Below are 23735 nucleotides of genomic sequence, written 5' to 3'. Positions count from 1 at the left end.
AAAGAGGATACAAAATAAAGACCACAGGCCCATGGCTGATTAGCCCATTTAAAATCCCTGCACTTAGCTTACCACTGCCACCATGCTGATTGTAAGTCCAAGAAAGAGCCCCAAGAGGATCACCCACTCGCTAATATCCTCTGTCTACAGGAAGTAAATAATACAGGAAGTCAGTGGGCTCCTGGGAAATGTAGTTCTTTTTTAGGGTAACAAATTTTCAATTATACAGTACAAATGTGTACTTGCTGGAGCTATGAAAAAGGAAATTCCTACGTCTTTCCATCTTCTGAACTCAAATGAATTATAATCAGTAGATACAACTCTAGTGCTTTTCTAGAAGCCAATAAATATTACACTATATCATAGAATGAAAGTCAAAGGATCTCAGACTTGGACAATACCACAGAGATCATCTAATTCCACTAAATCTGAACAAAAATCTTTTCCCCAACATTTAATGAGCGCTCATCCAGTCTTCACTTGCCAGTCTCTATTGCAAGGTAATTCCCTCTCTCCTGAAGCAGCCAACTTTTGCATAGGAAGTTTTTCCTTATATCAAACTTAAATCCACTTTCTCTCAATTTCGTCACTTGTGTGACTAGACTGAATAGGTTCAATCCCTTCTTCAAATGACAGCCCTTTAAATAATTGAAGATATTTATTATATTGCTGTTGTCCAGTTATGTGCAGCTCATCATGACCCTATCTGGGATTTTCTTGGCAAAGATATTGGAGTGGTTTGCCATTTCCTTCTCCAGCTCATTTTAGAGGAGGAAATGGAGGCAAGCAGGATTAACTGACTTGCCCAGGATCACAAACCTAGTAAGTGTCTGAGGCCAGATTTGAACTCAGGAAGTTGAGCTTTTCTGACTCCAGGACTGGCCTTCTATCCATTCTACCACGTAGCTGTCCAGTGTAGGTGAAAATGAATAAAAAAAATAAGAAGATTGGAAAGGTAAGAAGGTTCCAGGTTAAGAAGAGCCTTAAATACCTAAGAGAGAACTTTATATTTGATCATGAAGGCAATAGAGAACACATGGAGTTTACTGAATAGGTGTGACATGGTTGGACTTATATTTTAGGAAAATCACTTTGACAGCTGAGTGTAAGGTGGTTTGGCATGGAGAAAGATGAGGCAGAGAAAGCAATTAGAAGCCTACTTTAATAGTCTAGTTGAAAGACAAGAATATATATTAGGGTGATGGCCATGTGAGTAGAGAAAAGAGACTGGAGGTGAGAGATGTTCTACAGAATGAAATGACAAGATTAAGCAACTGTTTTCATATGAGGAGTGGAGAATGATGCCAAAATTATGAATGGGAGTGACTAGAAAAATGGTAGTACCTTCACCAGTACTAGGGAAATTTGGAAAAGGGGGGGGGGGGACCTGGCAGGGAGAAATAAGGAGTTCTCTTTCGTGCATGTTGGGTTTGAGATGTCTAAAGGACATCCAAATCAAAATGTCCACTTGGCAACCCTTTTTACTGGACTATAGCCCAGGGGAGAGATCGGGGCTGGATAAATAGATTTGTGAGTCACACACATATAGAGATTAAAAACAAAGCCCAGGGAAGCCCTTAAGGTTACCAGGTGAGATACTAGAGAGAAGAGAGAAGAGGACCCAGGATAGAGCTTTGGCAGGGGGCACCCACAGTTAGTGAGTGTGACATGGATGAAAATCTAACAAAAAAGAGGCTAAGAGGTGATCATATAGGAGAAGAATCAAGAAATGTCAGAATTAGAAAAGCCCAGAGAGGGAAAAATATCCAGAAGGTGGTCTATAGTGTCCAGCGCTGTAGGAAGGTCAAGAAGAAAGATTAGCTTTTCTTGAGTGATGTTCCCTCTCCTCTGGATGCTCTCTCAGTACCAGTGTCCTTTCTAAAATGTCTCATCCAGAACTGAGCACAGTAGCACAGATGGGCTCTGACCAGGACAGAGTATGGTGGGACTATTAACCTCCCTGTTCCCGGACACCTGCCTCACTGTATGCAGACTGAGGTGCCATTAGCCTTTTTGGCTACTATATTATACTTTTAACACATGTAGAACTTACGGTGCACTAAATCTCTGGATCACTTTCAGATGAACTGTTCTGTAGCCATTCATCCTAAATTTTTGAAGTCTATTTGTTAAAAACCTGTGTAAGGGGCAGCTAGGTGACTCAGAGGAGAGCACCAGACCTGGAGGCAGGGGGTCCTGGGTTCAAATGTGGCCTCAGACACTTCCCATGTATAGGACCTTGGGCAAGTCACTTAATCCCAGTTACCTAACCCTTACCATTCTTCTACCTTGGAACTGATACTTAGCACCAATTCTAGGACAGAAAGTAAAGACTTAAAAAAGATTTAAAAACCAGTGTAAGACTTTACTTTTAATCCTATTAATGTCATCTTACTAAATTCAACCCAACTTTGCATTATGACTCTGAAACTCAACTTATGAGCCATCCCCAGATTTATGCCTTCGGTAGCCATGCCCTTTGTTCCTTTATCCAAGACACTAATAAAATGGACAAACAGCATGGAATCAAGTACAGATAATTGGAGTTGATGTTGAGTAATCATCAGCGATCAGTTTTGGGTGTAGACATTCAACCAGTTCCATTCCTCTTGACAGCCCAGCTCCCAATTACATTTTTATTTAGCTCATTTTTCTTTATCAGTTCCAAATGAATCAGCAGCCAGGTAGTGCAGTGGATAGAGTGCTGGGCCTGGAGTTAGGAAGACATCTTTAAATCTGACCTCAAACACTGACTAGTTCTGTGACCCTAGACAAGTCTTTTAACCTCATTGGCCTCAGTTTCTTCATCTGTAAAATGAGCTGGAGAAGGAAATGGCAAACCACTCCAGTATCTTTTTCAGGAAAATTCCAAATGGGGTCATGAAGCATCAGATACAACTGAAACAACGGAACACAATAACAACAAATTCTAGGTAAACTCTTATGTATAGCATCTCCCTTATCTCCCAGTTTAATAAGCTGCTCCTCATAAAAAGAAATATCAGTCTGCCATGATTCATTTTTTATCAATCCCTATGGGTCCTTTCTGATTGCCATTTCCTTTTCTAGGAGATGTTACTAATTATATAATGACAGATTCTAGAATCTTGTCAGGATTTACATCAGACTCCTTGACCTATGTGTTATTAGCTCCATTCTTCTCTCTCTTTTGAAAATAAGGGCAAAATTGCCCTTCTCTGATCCTACGGAACTACCATCCATTCTCCACAGTCTCTTAAATACTAATGATAAATATTCAATAGTTACATCTATCAGTTCTTTCATAACCCAAGGATGAGGACATGGGAACCATCGCTCATAGAGGGGACTTATAAAGAGAACTAAAAAAAGATACTGTCTATTTCTCATGGTTGTCATTTCTCCATGAGCCCTTTTTTGGAAGGTAAAAGGTAAAATGGAAGATAAGAGATGGGCACCTCTTCTCTTCCTCATCACATACTATTGGCTTACACAACTAGATCTCTTTTTTTCTTCTCCAATACATCTCCAAAGCCCTCTATTTTGTTATCTCTGGCATTTTTTTTCACCATGCTTGGCGTATTCTGAATTGAAGCACTGCAAACATTATTCCTAAAGGGGCTGCAAAGATGTATAAATTCCTCCTCATATAAATTTCTCATTTTTTGCCTGCTACTCTCGTAATCTTTTTAAAATCAAAGTTGTTGAATGAATTGCTATGCATCTACGTTGGTTCCTCTAGGACGACTTTCCTTTACCTTCTTGTCAGAATGCTTACATTCTGTGTCTTAAGGATTTTATATCTGAGAGTTTCCCATACATCCAGAGCTGGCTTTCCTGGGAGATTTTTAGTTGGTGGGATCCCACTCATCTTTTCTTGGATCCCTTTTGAATTCTATTGGCTTTCCTTTCTTCTATTACAGTTTATGTGATGGAGAAGTCACATCCCTACACAGTTCCATTATTTCCACATCAGTATTCACCTCTCCATCCCGACTCACACCTCTGGCCAATTTCAATATGTATTTATTTTATATTGTTTTAGACCAAGTGCCTGATGGCTCAAAATACAAGGTCGATTTAAAAGAGATTGAGACAATGAGGCAGAGAGCTAAAAAGAAATAAACAAAAGACCTTTTACTAAATGTATTGGTCCAACGGCAAAAACTCTCATGGGAACATAAAGTTCATTAGGGCTACATCTCTTTCCCAATATTGTTTTAGTCAAGATTCACCCCAAATTGGCCTTCGTGCATTTAACCTATTCCCATTACCTTTCCAAAGTAATATTTCTTTTTTTAACTTAAAATTTTTTCAATTTCATGTAGAAAATTTTTTTCTCAAGTATTTCCTGAAATTTTGAGATTCAGTTTCTCTCCATCCCTTTCTTTTGTTTAAGTTTATTTATTTAATTAATTTAGAATATTTTCCTGTAGTTACATGAATAATATTCTTTCCCTCTCCTCCTCCCAACCCCCTCCCATATCCAACGAGCAATTCCACTGGGTTTTACATGTGTCATTGATCAAGGTCTATTTCCATATTATTGATATTTGCATTAGGATGATTGTTTAGAGTCTACATCCCCAATCATATCCCCATTGACACATGTGATCAAGCAGTTGTTTTTCTTCAGTGTTTCTACTCCCACAGTTCTTCCTCTGGATGTGGAGAATGTTCTTTCTTGTAGATCCCTCAGAACTGTCCTGGATCACTGCATTGCCACTAATGGAGAAGTCCATTACATTCGATTGTACCACAGTGTATCAGTCTCTGTGTACAACGTTCTCCTGGTTCTGCTCCTCTCGCTCTGCATCAATTCCTGGAGGTTGTTCCAGTCTCCATGGAACTCCTCCACTTTATTATTCCTCTGAGAACAATAGTATTCCATCACCAACATATACCACAATTTGTTCAGCCATTCCCCAATTGAAGGGCATCCCCTCATTTTCCAATTTTTTGCCACCACAAAGAGCGCAGCTATGAATATTCTTGTACAAGTCTTTTTCCTTATGATCTCTTTGGGGTACAAACTCAGCAGTGCTATGGCTGGATCAAAGGGCAGACAGTCTTTTAGCACCCTTTGGGCATAGTTCCAAATTGCCCTCCAGAATGGTTGGATCAATTCAACAACTCCACCAGCAATGCATTAATATCCCAACTTTGCCACATCCCCTCCAGCATTCATTACTTTCCTTTGCTGTCATGTTAGCCAATCTGCTAAGTGTGAGGTGAGACCTCAGAGTTGTTTTGATTAGCATTTCTCTGATTATTAGAGATTTAGAGCACTTTTTCATGAGTTTATTGATAATTTTGATTTCTTTATCTGAAAATTGCCTATTCATGACCCTTGCCCATTTATCAATTGTCTCCCTCCCTTTCTCCCACCTCCTCCACTCCCCAAGGTGGTATATATAGGTTATATTAGTGCTTTCAGGCAATATATATATTTCCATCACATCACACACATAATAAAAAACTCATGAAGGAAATAAAGTGAAAGATGATGTGCTTTGATCTGCAATCAGATTCCAACAGTTCCTTCTTTGGCTGTGGATAGCATTCTTTAGCACGAGTCCCTGGGGGTAATCTTGGGAACTTGCTTTGCTGGTAATAGTTCAGTTCCAGGGGGAGGTTTCAAGTGCATGTCTCTTGCCACCAAATCTCGGTGATAGTGATGCAGGCACGTTTGCCCCCTTAATCAGCATATCCAGCTTATTTTGCTTGTTACCAATACCTTCTGCATTTGTTTACAATACAAATACAATAAAACTCTCTAAGGCCATGGATTTTATATACCTTAAATTTCTATCTATCTTGACTGCTATTCTTTATACATAGTATCTAGTCTTTAGTTTTGGGTAGATTTTTCCCTCTCCATTTAGGGTCAGAAGATACCGTCTGTCTCCCAAAGGCATGACCAGTCCCTTTGTACTTCCATTCTAAAACAGAGACTCACTTTGTTCCTAATTACAAAAAAAAATAAGGGATTAGAAGCATTTGTAAATTAGTAGAGATATGTTTCCAAAGGGTTTTTGTAAACCCAGGCCTTGACACATGGATTGTAGTAAAGTTTCCCTGCTTGAAAATAGCCAGGTGGGTTCTTCATAATTTGGAGGAAACGATTCATTTTAATTTAATTAATTAATTTATTACTGATTACATATAATAAATTTCCACATGTTTTCCTAAGTTATATGATCAAACTTTTCTCTTTCTCTCCCTTCCCTGGTCCCATCAAAACTGGCAGTTGATTTGATCTAGGTTATACATGTATTATCATGCAACACACATTTCCATAGTGTTCACTTTTGTGAATGAGCAAACTTATAAAAGCAAAACCTCCAAACATAAATCCAAATAAACAATTGAAAAATCATATGCTTTCCTCTGCATTCTACTCCAGCAGTTCTTTCTCTGGAGGTGGATAGAATTTCTGAAAAGTCCCCCAGAATTGTCCTGGATCATTGTAATGCCAATAATTGCTAAAGCCATCACAGTTGTTCCTTCCTCAGTATTGAAGTCACTGTATACAATGTTCTCCTGGTTCTGCTTCTTTCACTCTGCATCAGTTCATGGAGGTTCTTCCAGCTCTTTCTGAAATACTCCAGTTCATCATTCCTTATAGCACAAGAGTAATCCATCACCTTCAGACAGCACAGTTTGTTCAGCCATTCCCCAACTGAGTGACATCTCTTTAGTTTTCCATTCTTTGCCCTGGCAAAAAGAACAACTAGAAATATTTTTGTACAAGTAGGAAAATTAAAAATCATCTCACATGATTACTTTATGGGCCCCAGATCAAGCTACAATGGACTAAATGAGTCCCTACTTGAATGTGAATGACTTTTGGTATTTTTCTGTCCTTTTAAAAGTCAGGGAGCAGCTGGGTGACTCAGTGGATTGAGAGCCAGCTCTAGAAACAGGAGGTCCTGGGTTCAAATCTGGACTCAGACACTTCTTAGCTGTGTGACCCTGGGCAAGTCACTTAATCCCCATTTGCCTAGTCCTTACCATTCTTCTACCTTGAGACCAACAATACACAGTATTAATTCCAAAACGGAAGGTAAGGGTTTAAAAAAAAGTAAAAATAAAAGTCATCTAAGCAAAGCTGACAAAGTCAGAATATCTCCCGAGTTCCCCTAATGAGTTTGCTATTTTGTTACAGTAGGAAAAAAACCCTTTTCTTTTGAATTACTGTCAAATCTCTTTAAAATAATGTTGGCATCTCTTTTTGAATGACTCTAAGTTGTTTGCCCCAAAACTTGGCTCCTTGCACTTAGGGAATGAGTAGAATCATTTTTTAATGCATTACCAGTTTCATATTTACATAGACTATATTCTTTGTGTACGTTCTCCCTTCAAAAGGTTGTCTTAGTATTTCCACCACTTTGGGCTTCATCTCTGAAAAATCTGATTTCTTCTTTCTCATCTTTTCAAGTTTGCGAGTATCCATTGAGAATTAAGGGACGCCCCCCTCCCTTTGAGGCACCTTTTAAAATCCACTTCATGTATATATTTCAAAAAGTGGATCTTAAAAGATGCCTCAAAGGGGGAAAGTACCTTTGGACATATGTGCATATATCCACACATAGAATCTACATAACATACATATGTACATGTATATATATATGTAATACGTGTGAGTACATGTCACTTCTTGGCAGGAAGAAAATTTGAGCCTGTGCCAAAAAATGAGGAAGCCCCCATTATTTCTGTAGAACTGAGGTGAGCCTGTAGCTGTTTAATTTAGAGAGCGTCGGGTAGCATCACAACAATTTTCTCCTGTGCAGTGATCCATGATAGTTTTGTCATTTGAGCTAAGGGCCACTTCTTTGATGCAAGAAAGGCAGCCTCAGCTGGTTGGACTCTCCTAGGAGAGATGTTTACTAAGGAACAATACTAAGAGCAGTTTGTGTATGAAAACACTGGGGTTCAAAGGGGCCTTTATTTCCAGAGAGTTTTAGTTGAATTTCCCTTCCTCCACTCCTAAGGCAGCTCGTGGCGGAGGATAGAGCCCTGGTTCTCCAGTCAAGAAGGTCTAACTTTAAATCCAGCCCCAGAGATTCCAAATTCACAGAGATTGGGCAAGTGACTTAAAAGAAAATCTGCCTACCTCAGTTTTCTTAACTGCAAAATGAAAATAATAAAAGCATCTACTTCTTAGGGTTGATGAAAGGAACAAATGCTATAATATTAGTAAAGTCGTTAGCACAGTAGGCTTTTAATAAATGCTTCTTCCTCACTGCTCCTCCATACCATTAAGGGGAAGGTGAAAAAACAAACATGGGTTTTCAACAAAGAAAAATCAAAACACTTAGAGTCAAAGTATAATCTGTCACACTTGAAGCCTGGGCTCCATGAACCCCACTGAAGATTTCTGGACCACTTTCATTATTTAGTTGTTCAAGTTTTGTTTACTTCCCATTACCCCATGGGCCATAGCATTCCAGCTTCTTCTATCCTCCACTATCTCTTGACGTCTTTCCAAGGGCATGCTTGTTGCTTCCATGACACTATCTATTCATCCTATCCTTCGCCATTGGCCCTTCTTCTTTTGCCTTCAGTCTTTCCTAACATCAGACACTTTCCAAAGAGTTCTGTCTTCTCATTATGTGGCCAAAGGATTTAAGTTTCAGCTTGAGGATTTAATCTTCCAGGGAATAGTCTGATTTTCTTTAAGTATCACTTGATTTGATCTCCCGGCTTTCCAAGGAACTCTGAAAAATCTTCTCTTGAACCACAATTCCAAAACCTCAATTATGAAACACTCAGCTTTCTTTACTGTCCAACATTCACTACCGGAATTATATTCCTGTGGGAAAAAGCATAGATTTGACCATCAAGACTTTTGTGAGTAAGATGACATCTCATACTAATCAGATTTGCCATAGCTTCCCTTCCAAGAGGCAAATGTCTCTTAATTTCATGGCTGTAATCTTCTTCTGCATTGATCTTTAAACCCAAGAATATAAAATCTGACACTTCCTCTTCTATTTGCTAGGAAATGGTGGGACCAGTTGGCAAGATCTTAGGAGTTTTTTTGATGTTACGTTTCAAGCCAGCTTTTATGCTCTCCTCTTTCACCCTCACCAAGAGGCTTAGCTAGAGCTATTTCCCTAGCTGCATTAAAACTTTTTAAAGAGAGCTGTAAAATGGACTCAATAGTGGGCCTATAGAAGATGCTAAAAGTTGAACCTCAGCCTGATATTTGGGGGTCTTTTCTCTTACAGAATAGCTGAAAAACTTTTTACGTATCAGTTTTGGCTTGGACATGTTCTTTAATCACCTTCACCTTTTAGCTTTCATGTGGAAGGCTAGAGATCAGGTATATTCTTATTGTCTCCAGCCTCTGTCTCTTGATTATTTTTATAGATTTTGGCTGCATGAAAAAGACAGTGATACCCCGAGAAACTCTGTCATGTAATTTCCAGAAAACCTTCACGTTTATTTGAAAGCAGAAGTATTATGTGAATAATTATGTGATAAAGATCAGATTGGACCAGAAGAGGTGTGGGAAGGAAGAGCAAAATCTTGGCATTGTGGACTAGTGATGATTTTAGCAATAATACTCCTAAACTAGCGAACTGTCTCTGTGCGTTAGGAAGCCTACATTCCGAGAAGTTATCTGTGAGACGTTTTCTTCTTTTTCTTTTCCTTTCTCTCTCTCTCTTTGTGATTTCATCAGTGTGGGGAAGTCTTGGTGTGGACATTTCCTCCCCCAATGTAGATCAGCCTTTCCTCTGTAACTTGAGTCATGAAGAGTTGCTTAGAACACCGAGAGGTAAGATTAGGTCTATCCCAACTGCAAGGCTATTTGCTGTCTTGAGACTGCCTCTCTGCATTTAAGATCAAACTATAATTTGATCTGATTTTCCAGACTAGCCAATTTCAATTGAATTCAGTAAACATTACTGAGTGCCAACTATGTGCCAGGCACCACGAATAATCAAATATCCACATGGAATCCAGGTGCCCAGTAGATACAGTGACTCAAATACTATTTTGAAAAGTAATTTCCAGTCTACATTGCAATTCAAAGAAAATCTCAGGTTATAAGTATTCTCAATTGACAGTTCAAAAATTTCTCTTTTTTTATTTTTAGTTCCCAAAAACATACTTACAGCGGTTGATCCAATGGTCTCTAATCTAAACCCTTCTTTGAAGCAGAAAGATGGTGACTCTGGTAATATTTATGGCTTTCCTTAACTGACATCTCTTTAAATAAAGAAAGGTAGACAGCTCGTGAGACCACAATTAGACACACACCTGTTAGAATGAAAGGGAACATTTTGGAAAAGGCATGTTTTACTTACTAGTAATGGTTAGTATTGTTGATAATGAGATTGGATGTTGGAGAGGGTTGGCATTAGTCACAAAAGCTCTTTTGTACACAGAAACATACAAACAGGATGAAAAATAGGCTCAGTGTGCACTCAGGATGCTGAGACCTGAGATTAGCTCTCCAAGTGGAATTCTGATAAGCTTTGTGGTAAACTAGCTCCAATCCATAGGAATCTACTTGAGATAGTCAAGATGGCGGATGGCTTTATGCAGTGTAGTAGCCATCTTCTAATGAAATCTCATCTAGTTCCCTTTTCTTTTTCCATGGTTGAAGAAAGATTCGGGCTTCCATGTCTCATCTAGGCTGGAATTTCCATCACTAAGATTCCTAAATGAAACATCCAAAAAAATAATAAAATGGAGCTTTTGGTAACTTGAGGCTGTCACATTACAGAGATAATGGACGTAGGTGTGCACAGAGACGAAGCTCACTTGAACTCTCCCTGCTTTGCTCCCTGGCCAATACAGGCTATAATATCAGCTTGTGAATCCCAGCTAGATGCCAGCACTATTCATTTTTCTCTGAGTGCGGCTCCTCACCGTTCCAGCAGAAGCAGTTAGGTCCTCCCAGAACTTCCATTGTTTACAGGATCATTTGACTGATTAGATCCTGATCTTTCCATTTCTGAATATCTCCTAATACTAATGAAACTAACCTGTGTTTAACACCAGCCTTAATACGGTGCAAATCAGGGGCAACATCTCAAGTGTCCTAGTTGGGTGGAAACCCTGAAAAGGCATACCATCTCTCTCTCCACTGGGACAGAGGGAAGAGGAGAGTGGTGGGCTCTTTGACTTCTCCGTGGAAAAATGAGAGGTCGTCAGGGGGATCAGAAAAGAGTATCTTCTTCCCAGGACTCTTACCAGCCTTCTTATATGCCCCCCTCTCCCTCCCTGAAAACTTTAGACAGGGATCCTGGCCCCTGTGGTCCAGACTATTTCTTCCACAAGAACATGGAACACCACCTATTTCCCCCTTTTTGTCTCCCTTGTCTATCTCGGCTGCCTCATTCAATATGGATAAGGACTGGATCAATGACTTCATTAGTCCAGGGAATTCCCAGTGAGGGAACTGCCTCTACCAGTGTTGGTTAGCACCTTCTCTGCCATTTATAATCCTAGGAGACCTATTAAATGTCTGTTTAAAAGTCATGAAAGAAATAGTTTTAAAGTTTTCTTAAAATTGTTTAGTTATTGCCAGAAAGCTAACATAACACAACTATTCTTCAGGAACTTTAGGGCTGGACTTTAGCAGTGATCAGGAGACATGAACGACAGAGCTTGTGTGACTATTTTTGGTCTGCTCCTGCCTCAACCTCTAAGGATGACCATTTGGGGAAATTTAATTGTTTTAGGATGGGAAAGAAAACTATGCAGCCCTCCCAACGTAGATAGATCTATAGACAGACAGACAGACAGACATATGTAGATAAGTAGATATAGATAGAGAAACAGACAGACATAAAGAGTAGATAGATACAGACAAAAAAAGACAGGCGTAGATAGATCTCGATAGACAGAGAGATAGTGGGTTAATTAAATGCCCATGAGTCAAGCCCTATGACAATAGATGTTGCAAATGTGATGCATGCTTTTCTGTTAATAATTTCTGCCTAGAATAGAATGTAAAGCATCACTTCCATTTAACAGTGAGGCCCTGTGTCTATTTCTGACATGTTTATCTAGAAAATTTCGCATCTAACGTATCACAGGGTCTGCTGGCACCCTGACAGATTATACTGTTGTTTCGTAGCTCAGTTAGAGGCTTTGTTTTCGTTTTTGTGCTTCAGAATTACATAATGATAATCATGATTTAGCAGCATTACTTATGGGTAAATGTCACGTGAATCAATTGTGATTAACTCATCTTACATCTTCATAAAACAGATATAAACTTTGATCCAAGCGAATCAAAAGCTCTGGCGAAAGATGGAGTTATTGTCAGCAACTCTTTGGCCACATTTGCTTACATTAGAGGTAGGTCAATGAAATGAGGTTTTCTACATGTGCTGATGGGTTTATTTAAGTTTTGCTTACAAGTACACTGTTTAAAATGACTATATTGGAGTCTAAATAATTAAAGAAAAACAAGTTGTTTCCTTTAACTTTTACTCTTCCTCCCACAACCCTAAACCACAAAACCATTCAGATGCAAGTCAGAAAATTAACAGAGGACTTGTAGAAGAATACTCTAATGAGAGCAACTAGGTGACACAGTGGATAGAGCACCAGACCTGGAGCCAGGAGGACCTGGATTCAAATCTAGCCTCAGATACTTCCTAGCTGTGTGACCCTGGGCAACTAATTTAACCCCATTTGCTTAGCCCTTCTAAAACAGAAAGTAAGAAGAAGAATATTATTATGAAATAACCAGGGTTGGGGACAGCTGTCAAAAGATTGTCTCCATCCTTTGAAACAGCAACAGGAGCTTGAAGACTGTGGTACCCTGAGTAGCATCAACATTGGGGATGGATATTAGAACTATTCAGCCTCCTCACCATGACTGGAAAAACAGTAAAACTGAAAAGTTAATTTGGGAACCAAAGACGCCGTGCCTTATTTCTTCAGTCCAGGGACAGAATCATGCCACGCCAGGATCGTTTCACTGTGATCCACCAACATTATTTCTTGTAGCTGCCATGGTTTTCCTTTCCTTTGCCTCCCTTCAAGAATCACTCAGACTTGCCTTTTCTGAATTACATTCACAGTTTAGAGGAGTATAGCTGCAGACTTTCTTCAGTAAATGAACATTATATGGCAGCACCCTCCCTGCACACTTTTTAAATGACAATATTTTAGAATTTACACCAAGAAGTTTCCATAATGCCTGGTTCTCTTTCTTAATTTTTAAAAATGTATTTCATTTTATTAATATTTTTTGCTTTTACATCATAGTTATTTCTGGGAAGAAAACTCTCCTCTTCTCCATCTGAATACTCTCTTGTAACAAAGAGCAACAATTAAGCAAAAAACACGTAATTCAGTGACTGTGTCTGGCAATCCTTTGCCCTTCTGACATGAGTAGAGAGGTAATTTTTACTTTAAAAAAATGAAACATGGCAAATTTGTGCCATCTTTATAAATGGGTTAGTCTGATCTCTGATTCATTCATTTAATATACGTGTTGCCTTTAAGGCAAGATTTTTAAATATATAAAGTGTTCCCACCAATTTGGCAGTTGTATGTGTGTATAAAATATAGTTAATTTGAGAGCTAATGATGCCCTGAACTCAATTTTTGGATGCTATTATTTCTCATTAATGTATTGGCTAGATTTCGACATTGCTATTTAAGGCAAACAGAGCTGTGATTGTGATCAGCAAGGCAGCTAGATAGCATTGTGGATAGGGTTCCTGGCCTTGAATCAGAAAGATTCATTTTCCTGAATTCAAATCTGGTCTCAGACACTTACTAGCTGTGCAAATCCAGGCAAGTTACTTAACTCTGTTTGCCACAGTTTCCTCATTTGTAAAATATGCTAGAGAAGAAATGGCAAACCAGTTCAGCATCTTTGCCAAGAAAACACCAAATTGGGGTCACAAAGAATTGGATAAAACTGAAGTGCTCGAACAAGAAGAAGTGAGGAACAAGGCTTTTAGGGGAAAAAGAAAAGTTTTAATGAAATGGATCAGTTATGGGAAAATGTTGCAACTCTTCTTGGACTTCTAAGACTTATTTGGGTTTGTATATTGGTATATTTTGTTATTAGAAATTCAGGATAATTATTTTTTCCTATATATCCTCTCCCTCCGTTTCTTCCCTCAATAGTTCCAATTCTTGCTATTCTCCCTCTTCCTGATAAATTTTCAAGGTTACAATATACAGAAACACTTACCATCTTTATGTAGAAACACTTATTATCGTTATTAATTCTAAAATTTCAAAGTTACTCGTTGTTAGAGCCATGACAAGGATAAGGTCATTAGGTTTTGGCCAAGGATGTTTTGTTTTTTTTAGTTTACTGGAAATTTTGATGTTAATTACAGAAAGCTTAAAGGCAAAACAAGAACAAAATGAAAATGGTCAAGATTTAGTTCTTCAGGAAAAAGAATAGCAATTAAGACCTAATTTGTAAGAATGATTAGTTAAAATAAGATACCAGATAGTGGAATGGGGCAAGTCATTCCATTGCTCTATGCCCTGTGCTCTTCAACTGAGGGCTTGCCTTGTGCAGTGCTCCCTGGGTACTGTTTGTGGGTGCTGGTACTTGAAGAATTCCTCGCTATAGCTCTGTTCTTGGAGGAAAGGCATCATTGAAACTTTACAAGCAGATAATACAAATACAAAAAACCCTCCTTTTCTTTACATCTTGTTATGGAGTCACGTGGCCACCAGGTGTTCTATCCACAGTTATAAAATAAAACTAATCCCAAAGTTGTAAATCTTGTAAAGCAAAAAGTCAGACTTGGTAATAAGCAAGGCACACTTATTTTTCAAGCTCTAATTAAACCTATATGTATATATATGGAGAGAGAGAGAGAGAGAGAGAGAGAGAGAGAGAGAGAGAGAGAGAGATTTTAATGCGTTGTGTAAGGTTTAAGCTCGATTAATTCAACATGAAAAGGTCATTTATGTTGAGTACAGAAGTGAGGATCAGGGTGCATAAGCTCTAGAATGGTCAGGCCACTACATTTTTAGTGACCCTGAAAAGTTACTTGTTCTTTCTATGGGAGGGTGAGGCATTTGAATTTCTGCCTCTTAATTAATGGGCTTCATTTTCAAAAGCATTTACCAAGTGAAGAGAATGTCACTAATCACTGTTTTGTCATTTCCTGAGCCAGACATCTGTGCCTATTCCCCACGTGTGCCTAAATGCTGTGCCCCAGGTTTAGGAGAGAGATGTTTGTGATGCTGCTCTCATTACGCTGTTTGAGTAATTGCTCTTGATAAAAGCTCATTAATTCTGTTGGATAACTGTTCATGGGCAGGACCCTGATTCCGTACAGTAGTCGGAGTAGCCACCCACAGGGTTACTTTTAGAATCTAAGATAGCAGCCGCCCTTTGGGGACCTCACCTGCAAGTGAGTACACATTGGAAAAATAACTCAGAAGGGATGTTACAGGTATTGCTGCCAGAAACCAAATGTGTCCATATTGGACAGCCTGGATATTCTGAGTTCATAAATTTGGAAGAATGTGTCGAATTCAGGGCTAGTTCTTAGGAAGAATACTGAGAATTATGCAGCTGACTTTCATATGGTGGAGGAAGAAGATGGAAAAAAATGAAAAAAATGAGGATGAACATTGAAGACTTGGGCTGAAGATAAACCAAGGGAATGGGATGGGTTAAGACAGCCGTTGCCCGACCCAGCCCAAAGACCTGTGAAGCAACCTGGGAAATAGAGCCACCAGCCCCATATGTGAAGCTTCTATTGCATCTGATAACCTTTAATCAAGACTGTTCTTTTTATCCAAACAAAACCAGCAACTATATGAACATGATTACAAAACACTTTTCACACAGTCAGACCTAGACAATTGGAAAAATATTAATTGCATGTGGATGGGCTAAGCCAATATAATAAAAATGGCAATCCTACCTAAATTAATTTACCTATTCAGTGCCATACCACGTTAACTATCCAAAAAAGTATTTGCTAGAATTAGAAAAAAAAAATAAAATTCATCGGAAAGAACGAAAAGTCAAGAATATCACAGGAATTAATGACAAAACATGAAGGAAGGAAGCTTAGCTGTCTGTACCAGTTCTCAAACCATACTATAAAGTGATAATCATCAAAACAATGTGGCACTGGCTAAGAAATAGAGCGGTGGCTCAATGGATAGGTAGTGCTGTAGTTAAAGGCCATAATAACCTAGTGTTTGGGAAACCAAAAGATCCAAGGTATTGGAGGATCAACTCACTATTTGACAAAAGTTACTGGGAAAATTGTATGACAGAAACAAGGCATAGGCTAACATCTCACATGATATGCCAAGATAAAGTCAAAATGGATATTTGATCTAGAAATAAAAGGTGACACCATGAACAAAGGAGAGCATGGAAATATTTGCCTGTCAGACTTATAGAGGAGGGAAGAATTTATGACCAAACAATACACAGAGAACATAAAAAATGAAATGGATAATTTTGATTACATTAAATTAAAAAGATTTTGCATAAAAAACAATATAAGCAAGATTAGAAGGGAAACAACAAATTGGGGGGGCAATTTTCTTAACAATAGTCTCTAGAAATGCTTCATTTCTCAAATATATAGAGCACTGAGTTCAAAATTTTGTAAGGAATATAAAGCATTCTCCAAATGGTCAAAGGCAATTCTCAGATGAAGTTAAAACTATCCATAGTCATATGAAAAAGTGCTCCAAATCACTATTGATTAGAGAAATGCAAATTAAAACAACTCTCAGGTACCACTTATGCCTATCAGATTGACTAGTATAGCCAAAAAGGAAAATGATAAATATTTGAGGGGATGTAGGAAAACTGGGACATTAATACACTGTTGGTGGACCTGTGAATTGATACAGCCATTTTGGAAAGCAACATGGAACCATGGCCAGAGGGCCATAAAACTATGCACACCCTTTGACCCAGCAATACCACTACTGGAAAAGGATCTAGTCATACAAAAAAATTTTTGGAAGCTCTTTTTGTAACGGCAAAGAATCGGAAACTGAGGGGGTGTCCATCAATTTTGAAATGACCAAACACGTTGTGATATCATGGTTGTAACAGAATACCATTGTGCCGTAAGAAATGATGAACAAGATGAATTCAGAAAAACCTGGAGAGACATATGAAATGATGCTAAGTGAAATGAGCAGGATTAGAATAACATGGTTCAGTAAAAGAAATAATGTACAGTGATCAACTGTGAAGGACTGAAGTATTATCAGCAAAACAACGTTCCATGATAATCCCAAGGAACGAATGATAAAAAATGGCATCCACAGCCAAAGAAGGAACTGTTGGAGTCTGATTGTAGATCAAAGCGTGCCATCTCTCGCTTTATTTCCTTAATGTGTTTTTTATTGAATATGTGGTATGTGTCTTCTCTCATAGCATAGGAATATGGAAATCTGTATTGCATGAAAGCACTGCTATAACCTTTGCTGCCTCTCGGAGGAGGAAGGGAAAGGAGGGAGGGAGAGAGTCTGAATAGTGAAATGTCAGAAAACAATCAGTAATTGAAAAAAACCTTAAGAAACAAAAAGAGATCGTATTGTTCCCTGGACTTCTCTGGTCTTTGGCTAATTAAATCAATGTTCAAATTGTTTTCCTAGTGAGTAAAGAACACAGTTCTTGAGAGAGTTTGAGTTGACTTTTGGGCAGCAAACACATTTTTATTCCTGGTTGTCATTTTAGGTCAGTTATATAGAAATCCCTGAATCTTGCCAGTAGAAATAAGGTTAAGGAAGAAGATTAAAATGAATTGAAAAGCAATAAGGAAAAACCTCTTGGTTTTATCTATGGGCAGATTAAATTTATGGCAGTTTATCACCAAACGCATGTAGATGACCCAGTGGAAAGAGTGTCTGGCCTAAAGTCAGGAAGATTCATCTTTCTGAGTTCAAAGCTACCTTAGATGCTCAAAGGCTGTGTGACCCTGGACAAGTCCCTTAACCCTGTTTGCCTCAGTTTCCTCATCTGTAAAAGAGCTGCAGAAGGAAATGGCAAACCATTCCACTATGTTTGCCAAGAAAACTCCAAATGGGGTCACAAAGAGTCAGACATGACTGAACAACAACAATAATCTTCAGAAAACCTAATATTCATATTCTGACAACACCTATTCAACTTAATTACTTGCTTTCTATTTTAGACAATTGGCCTTTTCTATTTACTCTGCACACAGGCTGAGGGATGCTTTTGGAAACTTAACTACAAGTACTAACCCTGATCCTTTGGAGGGGGGACAGTGATGACTCATCTTCTGCTTGAAACAGTGAAAGGGAGCCTGCTTTCTGTCCCTACCATTGTGGGGCTTGCTGGGCTTCAGGTGAAGATAGTAGATCACTTTTCTTCCATCATTATTTCTAGTGTAAATCTGCTATTTTGTATGAAGTTAATTCCTCAGATATTAGACATATCCATTGTCAAATATACGTTCTTAAGTGAAAGGGTTTGGGGAGAGGGTTATTATTCCTTCTCTTCTGGGAAGAGAATACTTTATAAATTAATTTTCCCTCCTCAATCTACTTCAGTTAAGCAGTCAGGTAAAAAATCCCCCTTTCTCGTCCCCTTCGACTTGTTTTGTTAATTTTTTAAAAAGCTTTTCTGCATCTCTTACTTAAAAAATATTTGTTTCCCACATTCTTTTTATTAATTCTCTTTTCTTTGTATTTATTCTAGCTTTTTACTCTTTGACTCAGGTCTTCATGCTTCTTATTTCTTCGTTAGCTTCTGTGTGATTGATGGAATGAAGTTCCCACTTTTAAGTCATTTCTGTTATTGTTTTGTAGATCCTACCTAACCCCACTTCCATGTTGTTGTGCCTCTTTCTTAAAGAAATAGCAATTCCTGGAAGAGTTTGAAAGTGATAGGAGTATTGCTCCATGGTAGGGATTTTCCTGTATCTCTGTGCAGTTCATGATCATTTCCCCTCCCTTGGTCTAGACTCTGCCAGGATTCCCCCCTCAGGCATTTTCTCTTCCCTCGTCTTGTGTCAGAGGATACTGTCTATGGAGACCCCAACTCTCATCCGTGGAATGGTCTTTCTCAGCACCAAGTCTCTGTCGATTACCCTTTGTAAGGTCATCATCTTCCAGTGTAGAATATTTTTCTCCCCTCCATTCTTCAGAGGGACCCTTTCCTACTTTTGAACTGAGATTTATATTATAATCCTCCTTTTGCCTTCATGGCTATTCTTCCTTGGCTTCTCTTCTTGAGAGACTATAGAAATTCCCCTCATTTGTCTACCATTGCCTTGATTAGCATATCCAGTCTCCTCTGTCTTCTTCCTCCTATTCATTCTTTTATACATCCTCCCATTCTTTAATTGAATCCCACAAAAGCCACCAATTCTGCAGGCTGGGTGTTAAGGGTTCATAGCATTTCAGGCTTGTACCTTCCCCTTCATTACTTCTATTTAAGTTCTATTTTTGCCAGTTCTTTTAGAAAGAAATCTTTTTGAAAGCATACGATTTTTCACTTGTTTATTTGGGGTTTTGTTTTGGGATTTTGTTTTGATATGATTATTCACTTACAAAAAAGAACAATAATGTGTTTTATATGATAATACATGTATAACTTAGAAAAAATGTAAATTAAACCCTTTAAAAAATCTCTTAATGGTCCCTCTCTTATGTTGTTGTTGTCTTAAACTCCATAGCGGGGATGTAATGGAGCTGGTTTGTACTGGCTTCCAAGAGCTGATTGTTAAATATTGTTTAAAAAAAAAACCCTACCTTCTGTCCTAGAATCTATGCCAAGTATCAGTTCCAAGACAGAAGAGCAATAGAGGATAGGCAATGGGGTTTAAGTGACTTGTCCAGGGTGACTCAGGTAGGAAGTGTCTCGAGGCCAGATTTGAACCAAGCAACCCCCGAACCCCCCACCCATCTCTAGGCTTGGCTCTCTATCTATTAAGCCACCAAGCTGCTCCTGTCAAAATTTCAGTATGAGTATCTATACTTGAAAATCAGCAAACACTACAAATCTGGACTTGATTTGTTCTGTTTATTGATTGTCTAGACTTAAGAAAGTGCTGGAGAAAATGCTAATAATGCATATTAAACTTCAAAAGCCTGTTCTGGGTGCATCTCTCCCCCTCCCACCTCCAAGCTAGTTGTTAAACATTCACTAGCATATTCCTATTTAAAGCTTAATCATATATCTACTGCTAATTCCTTGGGTTGTTGCCTCATTAGGATTCTTGGTATTTGTTGTTGTTGTTGTTGGCTTGTTTGGTAATTCTTATTCTGGAATGGATCATGAGATCATAAGGATTGGAAAAAACAGTCCTTCATCTTGTTGGTCATGTGTCCTGGTTCCTCAAATAGAGGCACAATAACATATTGCAAAGCCAAATATAAGTAGAGATAAATGTACAGATAATTGATTCCACTCATAGAGGTAATTGAGTTGACTTTTATTATACTGTAGAGATCTGAATGCTAGTTTGCATCCACTGCCTGTACATTTGGGTTCCCAGGACCTACCAGGGCAAAATTCTACACAATCCCCTCTTCTTCTGGGAGGCTCCTACACTTACTGCTCCTGTAGAGTTGTTGTTGTTCCTGTATAGCCTCCTAAGCGATAGAAAACGAGATAATGTTGCTGATGAATTTCAGTTCATTCATTTGACATCACGAACCAATAACTGTATTCTTACATAATAGAAAATGCCTCCTTACAACCCCAGGACTAAAACAATCTATACTGGTAAGTAGAAGAAATCGTGACAATTATTCAGGAAGATAAGAATAAAGTGTTTTAAGAATATTGGCCTTGCTGACTCCAGAAGCACTTGTTTCAGGTGTGAATTGGGTAGTCATCCCCAGCATTGTCCATTTTCTCTTTGAGTTAAGACTCAAGTGAGTGATTTATAGAATTGTGCAATGGGTTGAGCAGTGGCCAAGTACTGGAAATGAAGAGATATTCCTTCAGTTTTTCAGTCATTTTCCTTCACTGTATTTTCTGGTCATTCTCCTAAGTATTTCCTCTTCATCAGCCTATAGAAGCCCTCCGAGGAGTCCTTGAATCTGTCCCTTTTGTCATTTCCTATTACATAGCCAATTTCTTACAGCCCAATAAATCCGCTCCATTCTTTGAATGTTCAACAAAATTCTTATAATTTGGGTTCGTCCCTATTTTCCTGTAATAACATTCTCTAGACAGTAAGAGCTAGTGGTAAAACTTGGGAAACCTGGATAAACATGCTAGGACTTCCACTAGTTAGCGAGTGGACTCCTGTTTTCTCACTTCTAGAGTCAGAAATTTAAATTAGGATTACGTAAACAAACAGCTATGCATTTTTGTGATTTAAAGACTTGTTTCTTCACCATCATTTTTTTTCCTGAATGACCAAGATCTTCACCCGTTTTGTTTTTGTTTGTTTGTTTATTTCCTCAGCTCACTCAGAAAGGGCTGCTCTGCTGTTTGTGTCCAGTGTTTGTATTGGCTTAATCGTCACCCTGTTTGCTGTGGTGATCAGAGTATCATGCACCAAAGACTTCCAGAAACTAAGCCAGGGCAAGAAACGCTTAGTGCCGGAAGCGGAGAAAACAGAGAATGACAGTGAGGATGGAGAAGAGGAAGATTCTTCAGACTCAGACTTTCCGGATGAAATGACGGAATTTTTCCGGACTTCTTACCCAGTCTACAGCTCCACGGAAGCTGCTGAGATGGCCGAAAGGATAGAGCGTAGAGATCAGATCATTCAGGAAATTTGGATGAACAGTGGTTTGGATACCTCTTCTCCAAGAAATCTGGATCAATATTATTGAAAACCAAATGTGGACGAGGAGGACGCCCTTTGGCAATGGGGTGGGGAGGATGGCCAGTTGGAGAAGGGTGTGATTTCAGAATCCTCTGTACCTTCTGTGAAGGAAAATTTGCAACATCTAAAATTTGCAAAATCTAATTAGATTTGCATCATCTAATATCATTGAAATGGAAAAAAGATAACAAAAATGAATGATTCCAATTATCTGGTGCCATGAAACACATTCCAGAATAAAAGATAAGGGGGGAAATATTCGTTAATTGTGTTTTCTTACACACTGAATCTCTCCAAATAGCCTTACACCTTAAAAAGACAACGAAGAACCTCAAGAGTAAATAGGACCTTAGATAAAGCGTTGCCAACATTAGATTTTATCATTCTCTTTCATCTAATTCTGTTTTGAAACTCGTGTACTGCTTTTAACAGAGCGCCAAGTCATTGTCCTTTCTATAATCCTAGCAGCAATGATATTTAATAACGTGTAATTCAATTACAGAAGGTCAGAGTAAGCAATGGCCCAGAGATGAGTCAGAGCATATTAGGCAAGATGAAAGAACTCTGCCCTGGAAGTCAGGAGACCTGGGTATTAGTCCCCGATTGAAATAGTAGGATGACTGCATGTGTAGAGGAGGTAATATTTAAGAAAAGCTATTTAAATAGTGACAATAACATTAATGTAGCGCATAACATTTTTATAGTAGATTATTATTTTAAAAACCCTTACCTTCTGTGTTAGGATCAATACTGTGTATTGGTTCAAAGGCAGGAAGGAAGGAAGGGCTAGGCATGGGAGTTAAGTGTCAAGATTTGAACTCAGAATCTCCCAACTCTAGGTCTGGATCTCAATCCCCTGAGCCACCTTGCTATCCCCCAACATTTATATAGTGTTTTCAAAACACTTTGGGAATATTTCATTTTATCAGAACAACCCTGGAAGGTTAGTGGTCCTACCTATTAAATGGCACCCCCATTTTACAGATGAAGAAACCGAGGCAGACACAAATTAATTGACTTGCTAGGGTCACAAAGTTAATCATATCTGAGGCTAGGTGTGAAATCAGATCTTTCTGACTCTAGATCCGCTGCACTCTATACAAAATTGGGACTATTTAAATTTTTTTCATTAACTATCTATGACCAAACAATCCCTTGGCAAATAGTCGGAGTCTGACAAATAATGGTTGGGTGAATAAATTTCAGTTTGGGGGTTTAGTAGGTAAATTTCAGGTCCTTTCCATTTCTGTGATTCTATCTGGTCCCCGTTAACGTTCTGTGACACATCTCAGAACCTCCCTAAGTCAGTTTGCTCAAGTACAAAAGGAGGGGATTAGACCCATGTGGTGTGTGGGTTCCTCTCCTTCTAAAGTTCTTTGTGCTGTGCCCCAACTAGTAGACCAGCTGGAACAAGCAGCAGAAGATTCAAATTACAGGGGGGAAATGAAAGAAAGGAGAATTCTTGAGCTAGTGAGCCTGAGGGAGGCTCTGTTCCTCCTACAGTTAGAAGGAAATATTTGGAACTTCCACAGCAGTGCGAGAAAGAGCAAATTCTTCTCAGTCTCAAGGAGTTGAAAAGGCTCCACCAGCTCTTTGTTGAGACAAAGCAGCCTCTTCTCAGGCTCTTCCAACTGCCAATCTGATATTGGAGGACCATAAAAGCCTAGATTTAGAACTAGAACTGCTTTTAGAAATTATCCAGTTGGGGGCAGGTAGGTGACTCTCTGAATAGAGGACTAGGTTTGAAGATGGGAGATCCTGGGTTCAAATCTGTCCTCAGACACTTTCTAGCTATGTGACCCTGGGCAAGTCACTTCCCTTGTTGCCTAGCCTTACTGTTGTTCTGCCTTGGAACCAATATACAGTGTTGATTCAAACATAGAAGGTAAGAGTTTAAATAAAAAGAAAAAGAAATCATCCAGCCTACTTTCCCCTCTTCTTTCTACAGATAAGGAAACTGAAATCCAGAGAAGGGAAGGGATTCCCCAAAGTAGGAAAGAGCCAGGT

The 23735-nt window shown here is 38.7% G+C and overlaps 1 protein-coding gene across 4 annotated transcripts in view; it reads left to right on the top strand.

The window, feature by feature from the left end:
- Positions 1–21984, top strand: part of EVA1C (eva-1 homolog C) — an 81387-nt gene extending 59403 nt beyond the window's left edge. For 2 of the 4 annotated variants that reach the window (XM_001377517.3, XM_016433169.2), the window contains 3 exons: positions 10085–10165; positions 12211–12300; positions 21362–21984. In XM_001377517.3, the coding sequence (XP_001377554.1) occupies positions 10085–10165; positions 12211–12300; positions 21362–21735 (545 nt within the window). In that variant the 3' untranslated portion in view covers positions 21736–21984. The remainder of the gene's footprint in view (positions 1–10084; positions 10166–12210; positions 12301–21361) is intronic. The other 2 variants (XM_007493289.3, XM_007493290.3) reach the window with 2 other exon arrangements.
- Positions 21985–23735: the final 1751 nt, after the last annotated feature.

This window comes from Monodelphis domestica, chromosome 4, assembly GCF_027887165.1.
Source record: "Monodelphis domestica isolate mMonDom1 chromosome 4, mMonDom1.pri, whole genome shotgun sequence".
Lineage (NCBI taxonomy): Eukaryota > Metazoa > Chordata > Mammalia > Didelphimorphia > Didelphidae > Monodelphis > Monodelphis domestica.
Note: the sequence above shows the minus strand (reverse complement) of the source record. Positions and strands in the feature narration are given on the sequence as shown.